Source organism: Topomyia yanbarensis, chromosome 2, assembly GCF_030247195.1.
Source record: "Topomyia yanbarensis strain Yona2022 chromosome 2, ASM3024719v1, whole genome shotgun sequence".
Taxonomy (NCBI): domain Eukaryota; kingdom Metazoa; phylum Arthropoda; class Insecta; order Diptera; family Culicidae; genus Topomyia; species Topomyia yanbarensis.
In genome coordinates, this window is record NC_080671.1 from 190,762,239 (window position 1) to 190,771,263 (window position 9,025).

General features: G+C 35.3%; 1 protein-coding gene across 1 annotated transcript; it reads right to left on the reverse strand.

The window, feature by feature from the left end:
- Positions 1 to 747: 747 nt before the first annotated feature.
- On the reverse strand, positions 748 to 7,210 carry LOC131679952 (putative nuclease HARBI1). The gene is made up of 5 exons (XM_058960695.1): positions 7,007 to 7,210; positions 6,816 to 6,892; positions 6,662 to 6,758; positions 6,582 to 6,620; positions 748 to 1,439 (listed from the first exon to the last, which is right to left on the reverse strand). Exons 1-5 carry the CDS (start codon positions 7,208 to 7,210, stop codon positions 768 to 770), a joined length of 1,089 nt encoding a protein of 362 aa, XP_058816678.1. The 3' UTR covers positions 748 to 767.
- Positions 7,211 to 9,025: the final 1,815 nt, after the last annotated feature.

The window sequence follows — 9,025 nt, forward strand, 5'->3', positions numbered from 1 at the left end:
AGCATGCAATACCTCAAGTTGGTCCGATGAAAAAATTTCAGAGAAAAAAAGACATGTGGAGTGCTCTGGCTGCGGATATCAATAAAACCTGCAGTACCAGTTATACAGTACCTCAAACAGAGAACCGTTACAAAACGGTGCTAAAGAGGACCAAAAACACCCTTTCAAACAACCGAACTAGTGGAGCGCAGCGATCGGTTGATCCATATCAAGATGAAATGGTGGCGATAATCCAACGAGATGATTCAATTGTACCCGAGGTTCACGTCAGTCAGGATCAAATTGCAAGGAAATCCCCAGCCCTGGAAACATGTTCAATGTCCGCAAAAGTCCCAAAATCTAGAAACAACAATGTCTCAAAGTCCTCATTCATGACTGAGTTGTTAAAAGACAGAGAGAGAATGCATCGTGAGAAAATGGAAGCAAAGAAAAAAAGACACGAAGAAAAAATGGATATACAAAAGGAAAAACTTGTATTGCTGAGGCAGAAAATATTATTACAGGAAATGCTCCTAGAAAAACTAAATGCCTGCAAAGAAATTGGCACTGTTGAAACCGATCGGTTTTGAGGTCAATCAATTTGCCATTGAATTATATGTTTTCTGTTTCGATTATTATAATTTTCTTAAATTATTTCACAATAAATTATTTCTAATGTTGGACATATTTTGTAATTCTTTAATGGATAAAAGGTACAACGATACTGTATTTAAAATAATTAAAATTTGAGGTAAAATATTACTAGTTTACTAGCAGCTATATTTTTTCTATAGTGAGTTGGCAATTTCATTTCGTTTAATTTCTCCCAATCTTCGTAGCGCCGCAGCACGATTGTCCATTCGACGAGATCTTTCTGGGATAATTCGTTCTCCTATTTCACCTTCCTCAGGGATGTTTTCTGTTGACTGATTACTGCTTTCGGACGTAGCCATGTGGTCACCTGCGCATAAATTGTGCAGAACGCAACAAGCGAGTACAAACAGAGCCATTCTCTCCACAGAATGAAAATCAAGTCGCATCAATTGTTTAAACCGTGTCTTTAGTAAACCGAACACATTCTCGATTGTTACTCGCGTCTGACTAAACTTCAAGTTATAGTTTCTTTGCACATTGCTAAGATTTCCGTAATCCTTGAACGGTACCAAAAGAAACTCGCGCAAAGGGTATGCTGCGTCTCCAAGAATGTGAAATTGCTGACCGCAAATTCGTGGAAGTTTCTCACTTATAAAAGAATTCTCAAAAATGCGTGCATCATGCATGCGACTGGAATAACCAACATCGACATCTATAAACTCTCTCTTGGCGTTACATACTGCTTGCAACGTTATCGATAGCTGATCGTGCCTGTTTACATATGTATGAGCCATTTTGCGCGCCGGTTTCCTAATTGATATATAACAGCCATCCACGCACCCAAGTACATTTGGGAATTGAGCAATCTGAAAGTAACATAGGCCAACAAAGAATAAAAGGTTTATTTGGCTAAACTTTAAACTGTAATTAGCTTGTTATCAGTTTTTCAGTAAAGAAGACTAACAATCCCGAGTAACACAAAATTAATTGTATTTTTAGATGGAGAAAAAAAAGAGCAGGTTTGGGGCCCAATCTGCCCGCAAGGAGGGATAAATTCAGTGAAGCGAGTGCTTTTTCTTGAAACCCGCTTTTGGAGGCCAGATTCAAAAACTATTCTACATATTGACATGATTCATGGTTTATTTGGAATGGTACAACACCATTATATTCAAATTTTTGACAAGATCGCGGCCGTAAATTGAATACTCATCCAGTAATTTGCGGAACCAGAAAAAAGTAGAGTTGACCATGCGCGAGATTCTACAATTGGCAATAGCGTGTTTTAGTCCTCAGACTTATTCTTAAATATATTGTTATACGTTTCGAGGTTATTTTAAAAATTTGGAATAAAAAGTTCTTTCCCAAAAGAAACTCATTCATTATTTTTTGCGGTTCTTATTTCTCATGGAGTAGAGAAATTAATTTATATAAATTGAAATAATGCAATCCATTTCATATTAAAATTTGCACGATAGAAAACGTAAGCACTAATGTTGGGAAATTTGGTCAAGATTTTTAAATGGTACCTACGTTAACACAAATGAAATGTTTGGAAAAGTTTTGAGCTATAGTAGCTTCTACAGTCAATTACAAAATTAAGATTTTATCTAGAGAATCGCAAGGCGCTGATATTAATATTGTCTGCAGCCATCGAATAAGCTGTATGGGTAATTGTTTAGGTTCTTCCTCTATAAGAGGATTTTTTTAGAAATATGTTATTTTAGTGTTATAGGGGCGGAAAGTAAATATTGTAATAATTTGTTTTATAAACCTAAAAAATATATTCTACCAACTAACCTTACTAATACAGTGAAGACCCGTTTTTATTGATTAAAATGAAAAATAAGGCGATGTTAAAAAGTTATAAATTAATTGAAAAAATAAATTGTGTCAAATAAATAATATGGATGAAATGAATAAATCTGAAAAATAGTCAAATTATTAAAATGAAGAAACTAAAAACATGTATGAACTGAAAAAAACAAAGAGCATTCTTAGAAGGAAAACAACGAAAGAAATAAGTTAAATTAATGATATGAATGAAATGCACGAAAAAATAAACTGATCAGAGTGATTCCAAAGAATGAAATGAATAAAATAGATTAAATGAACCCAAATGAACAAAGTGAATAAAAATAATTCTGAATAAAATAAATAATTAAAATGCAAAAATCATATACTTAAAACTAGTCAAATATTCAAAATGAATAAAACAAACAAGACGAATACTATGAAAAAGAAATGGTTCAAATTTTAAGGATAAGTATTTAGTTTGTTGGAAACGCAAGCACCGTTGAATGTGTTACTTGATATAAAACTGCCCTTGATGGATAGGCAAGCTTGACATTACAAGTCTTAATTTTCTGGAAATAAATATGTTTCTAGTTACATTCGCCATGAAAGAAGACATTACATCCAACGCCTCTCTACTAATTGTGACTGCCATTGAAACCAGGGATGCATGAAGCACAGCACGAGCGCCTAACACGAGCTGAGCGGCCGCTTTGAACGAATCAAAAGCAATAAGCACTGACACCCGCTCGTGCTAGGTAACCTTCGTGCTGGAGCTGTAGGATTCGAAAAGCTAGCACAACGAGTTAGCACGATAAGCTAGCACTATGAGCCAGCTCGGTTAGCTGGCACGAGCAAGCTCGGTGAGCTAGCTCAGTGAGCTAGCACGAGTTAACTCAATGAGCTGGCACGGTAAGCTTGTCCGATGAGCTAGAACGGTGCAGTAGTGTAAGCTATGGAACGAAAGAATAGGACAAAGCAAGAACTATGCGTTGGAGAATGTGCGACAGGTTGCTGAAAAAACGATGCAGGCATCATTACCCACACTAACGCGTTGTTTTTTTATTCTGCTTTGCTATCACCGTGCTAGCGAGGGCTCTCGCTCATCGGTGCTCGCGCTACTTGCTAACTCTAGCTCATCGGAAACCAGCGCAAGCACTAGCTCAATGAATTTAACGCTGACACATTATGAGTCAGTGCACAGCAATAGGACACGGAGCAGCACCGTTCTTGTGCATGCCTGATTGAAACATCAATTGAATTTTACTTAATATAGAGCAAAAATGAACAATAGACCGGCAACAATTTTGACTTTTTTTCGGAACACTGTTAAATCAAACGGTAATTGGCTTCACATACCATTTGTCAAATATGAGCTTTTTCCGATAACTCTAGTTTACTCACAAGAGTTTTCAAGTTTGTATGTGGAAATATATGAAAAATTGGCAAAAGAAACAATAAATTCAGTAAAAAATGACAGTATCATCATGTGCATCCCAAAATCTGTAAATATATAGCTTAAAGTGCAAGGATCAACATTGCCAATTGATCCTATTTTGCAGTAAAAAGATATTCTCATATAAAGTTATCCGTTGCCTCTCTGTCTCGCACATGCTTAGAATAGGAAATTTCAAAAAAAAATCCGTTTGTCTTCAAAATTAAATAACTTTGTCGGGGAACCTCCAACCAACATGCATTCTTCACCAAAGCTGTTCGTTATAAAATAAGCTACGCCACCGTAAGTTTTGAGGTATGAAGAATTACTGTGGAATTTTTTATTGGAATTTGATTTTTGATTTCTGACTTTCCATATATTTCACCATAGAAACTTCTAAACTCTTGTGAGTGAACTAGAGCTAAAGGAAAAATCTCATATTTGGCAGATGGTTTGTAGAGCTAATTACCAATTGATTTAGGAGTGTTCCGAAAAAAGTTCAAAAAAGTTGCCGGTCTAATCAACAACGATAAGTTACAATGTTTCTTGTACTTGTATCCCCCATCGAGAATGGGGTCTTTAGGAGACTTCTTTTCCTGGATCTAATTCGTGGATATTTTTGGGCTTTGATCCGTTATTCTTCATAATAGTTCATACCAATACAATGAATATATATTTTCAATCATATCATCACAAAAGAGATGTTATTACTTTTCACATGACATATTTGAGCATATGATTCATTTAAAATACAATTCAGATACGAAAAGTTTAAATAACGCATGTGGAACGTCTCTTCTTAAATTTTTCATCTTCAAATATCCATATTACCCAGTTAAGTTAAATATTTTTCTAGATAGCCATGAATTGCCTTAATTAGGGTGTATATAAAAGCTCTGAATAGAAATAAATTAAATTGGATTTGATGTAGTTTTTGAATTTTGGTCGCCTGCCAACCCATAGTTCCACATTTCGGAGGGATACACGTTTCATCTTGAGGGTGCGAACATTTGAAAATAGTTACAGTTTTCTCATAATACAAACATTTTGATAGAGTGAGAGAGTAAGTGAGAGAGTCAGTGAGAGTAAGAAAGGGAGAGGGGGCGTGTGAGGAAATGGAAAATGATGTTTAGTGTCGTGACCTTATATTTAAAGGTATATATGCGATATATTGATTCCTTACATCCTTATTGTAAATAATGTAAATAGTAATTTTACGCCATAACCAGTATAAATAACATATATCTTGCAAAAGAGCTAAATTTTCGTTAGAGTTTTGGGATTCAAAAATACAGTTGCTTTCGGTGATGCCGTGAGTATAATTATATGAGAAATCTTTTATCTCACTACCAGGTGAATTACTTGATGATCTACGTATTAATATACCATCAACATTTTTCTCACGATTGAATGCATAATGCCTAAATCAAGGGATAAATACATGAAATCTAGAAAAAAATTCATTATAAACATTATTTTGTCTTTGAAATGAACTTATATATTATTTTTTGAGAAATAGCTCATTTATTATAGAGGTAATTCAACATTTTTTTAATGTCGAATTTCTTGAATCACGTAGATGTGTTTTCATACACCGATATTCAAAAGCGGTTTAGTTTTGCCCCTAAACACCAGTAAAACATGAAAAGGTCTCCTTTTTAATTAGTGAAAACTGGTAAGCGAGGAATGAAAAAACAAAATGTTTAAAATTTTCGCCGCTCGTGAACGGATTTTGACAATCTATAGCTTGTTCGAAAAGTATTTTCATAAGCTTTTTACTTCTATCTAGTGCGCGATAGGATTGCTCTGTTCGAAAGTTATTCGCTAAAAACCCGTTTTACATTGATAAGATCACCCATATCTCATAAAGTAAACAACATCGAAAAACCAAAAATAATAGTGTCAAATGGTAACGTTAGGCCTAGTTAGGATCGGTTCAGCCATTGCTGAGATAATTGTACATACATTCATACATACACACATACAGACATTGTCTCAATTTGTCGAACTGAATCGATTGGTATATGAGACTCGGCCCTCAAGGCCTCGAAAAAGTTTAGTCGACTCCAATGACCCGAAGCAGCGTAAAACCGCTGAGGATTCACCGGACGAGGTGGTCGCATATCCGTTGTCAGAAACGCAAGCAAACCTGTAATTCGCAAGATTGCCTAGTGTACACAAACATAGCGACTGTGGCTAGTTTTAGCACTCACATAAAAAGATACAATATTTTATTGTTATTATTAAATATTGTCCTACTGTAACTAAATTAAACATTGCCACTACCTAATGTGGCTATGCCACATCGCTTTTATATGAAGGTTAGATCCTATGTGTGAGTATACCGGGTAAACGATGGATCGCAGTTTATTGCGTTTCCGACGGCGAGCAGGCATCCACCACGTTCGGCGGTTCTTTGGACTCGGCTATTCGGTCAAGTCACATCATACTAACTACACAAAAAATCTCATTTTCGAGGGCACAATGACACTATTAGCAAGGCTAGCTACTAAATACAACATATTTTTTAAGTTTATAAATAAACTACTAAATTTTCGATTTCCGCCGTTTTTTATAAATCTATAACACTTTACAGAACTAAAATAACATTTTTCTAATATAAAAAAAGTCCCGCTGGCAGGGAAATAAGTACCTAAAGTAAACAATTACCGTTGTATGTTGTTTGATTTCATTACCGCAAAACGGTACCTTTGCAGTAATTGGTTTCAAATATTAATTTCAATTAATCAATTGCTAATTAAAATACCCAGCTAAATGTTACCTGCTGGAAAATATTTGACGTTTGATTTTTTTCCTCTTCAGTATTTGGAAATTTTATATATCGTTGAGCAATTTGAGAAAAAAGTCCAAAATATATCCAAAAGTTCGATATACGGTTGATTGAGTAATGTTGAACAAATTAGCAACTTCTCGGTACGAGTCCTTGTTTGCTGCAAACCTTTAATTGTAAAATTAAGTGCACTTGCTGTTACAATTTACAAATAATGTGAATTACCACAAAAAGCTCAGCATTTGTTTCTCAGCAGGGACTACATGTCTTCCACCGCGCTTCTTAACTTTGAAGAAACACGACTATTCAAATTCTTCGATCAGCGTGTATGCAGCCGTTCTCGTGAGCCGGAAGTGAGATTTGAACTAAGGATTATTAGCTTATTCACAGTTAAATCCAGATTAGAATCAATTTACGTCGTGATCCGAGTACTTATAAATCACATCACCAACAAAATCTTCAACCTTTTTTCGCTTGCTTCTTACAAGTCGTTCAGTGAAATAGGCACAAATATCCGAAGAGTAATCTTCAGATGAAGATGTAGACTCACTGGAACACGAGCTTTCGTCGGAACTGCTGGACGAATCAAAAATTTCGGCAATCAAATCTTTAGTATTCATCCTAAAATATTCTCTCAAATTGACGTTGTTGTTATTTATTGTTTTGTTGATCTTTTATTGGTATTAGTGCGCTCGCTTGCTGCTCTGAAAAAAAACTGAGTGCAAAATTGCTGCTCGCGAATTGCACCAGGATTGCATTTTTTTCGTGCAGTGCACATCAATGAAACATAGGGCACTTATTTTGAATGCTCGACTGCACGAAAAATGCAGAAAAAGTTCAAAAAACTCCACCAGTGGAATCAATGAAAAACGCCATATGTAAAAATACATAACGTCAAAAAGAAGTGAAGAGGACATAAAGAAGGCAATTGCATCTGTACAAGATTGCATTAGTATTCGATCAGCCTCTAAACAATTCAGGGTTCTATTCGAAAAATTATGTACTCGTGTGAAAGGATAGTGCTCGTCATCAATGAAAGTGCGTCAGATATTTCGCTTGAGTTAACAATATAATAATTTAAGGTGTTGTTGAAATAGATAACATGATCGAAAAAGAGAAGGAAAAGGAATCCATAAAAATGTTCCGAAGCGCAAACGTGATCGTCGCACAGCTAAGCAACCACCTGAGCTGGAATGCACAACTTTAGTTCCACACTCTAGCGACGACGAGGACACCGAAGAAGTCATTTGCTAGTACAAAGCCAGACGCCAAAGCCAGATGTGGCATATGCGGGAGGGGGAGTAAGCTAGAACGTTACATAACATGGTTTTATTGAAGAAAAAACTCAAATAATTTATTACGTAGATAGATTGTTGGGGATTCAAATTGGTTAGATAGTTTTTGAATGGCAGCTAGCATCGCATATCATGTCTTTTCCAGCATCGTTCTATAAAAAACTTCGTCATCGAGTCGCTTGTCGATATTTTTGCATAGAAAAATTACAAAATGTTAATGAAGTGACACATTACAATGTATAAAAGTTACGCTTAACCCAGTTTTCTAAAAAAAATTCTCAAAAAAGTTTTTCTTCACGTTGAAATCCTTTACTTCCCCCCGCCCCTAAATATCCCGAAATCTAGTAATTGTGGAGTTATAAGCGCAAACCCTACATAGTTTCGTTACATAAGAGATATTTCAGATTTTAGAATGACGCCCAGCCCCAAATAGTTGAGTAAAATATTGTTAATGTTGAAATAACATGCTCATTGTCGCTATCTAGCTGTAGAATTTCAAATCAAAGTATTTGGTATTCCACAGGTTAGGTTCAGATGTACTGACCAAAATTGCCGAACTTGATCAAGATCACGAGATATGTTGAACACAATGTTGTGTTGTTGAAATTCCAATATTACACGTTTTATAACATGATTTTAACAAGCAATTTTAGATTTTACTATTGCACTTAAGGTGCGTCGTTGCACAAAAATATTATGTCATGCGCATGCCCCGTGCATGTTCTGTGAGGAATACACAGTGGTTTGGTATTTATAAATGTTATTTCTACAAAATGATAACGGAAAATCCCAAAATTTTGTTTGCACAAAGTACCAACAACAAGCGTTCCTAAAGCGGATTTTTCTTATAGTCAATTTACCTAACATCGTGTAAATATCATATACACATATAGAAGGCCTAGGATTCAAAACAAACAAAAAAATTCTAGATGATTCAGAACCGCTAACGAAATGGAAAAAGTCTCTAGAATTTTAATTACTTCCGAGATAGCATCAAAAAGAATATTCAAAATTTACCCGCTCCGGTTCAAAAGCACCTATTAGTGGGATCTTCATTTCCACAAGAATTATCAAAAATTAATAGAAATGCCTTCGCTGCTCGACCTCATAACGTTGGACTGAGATTTCTTTCGCTCAATA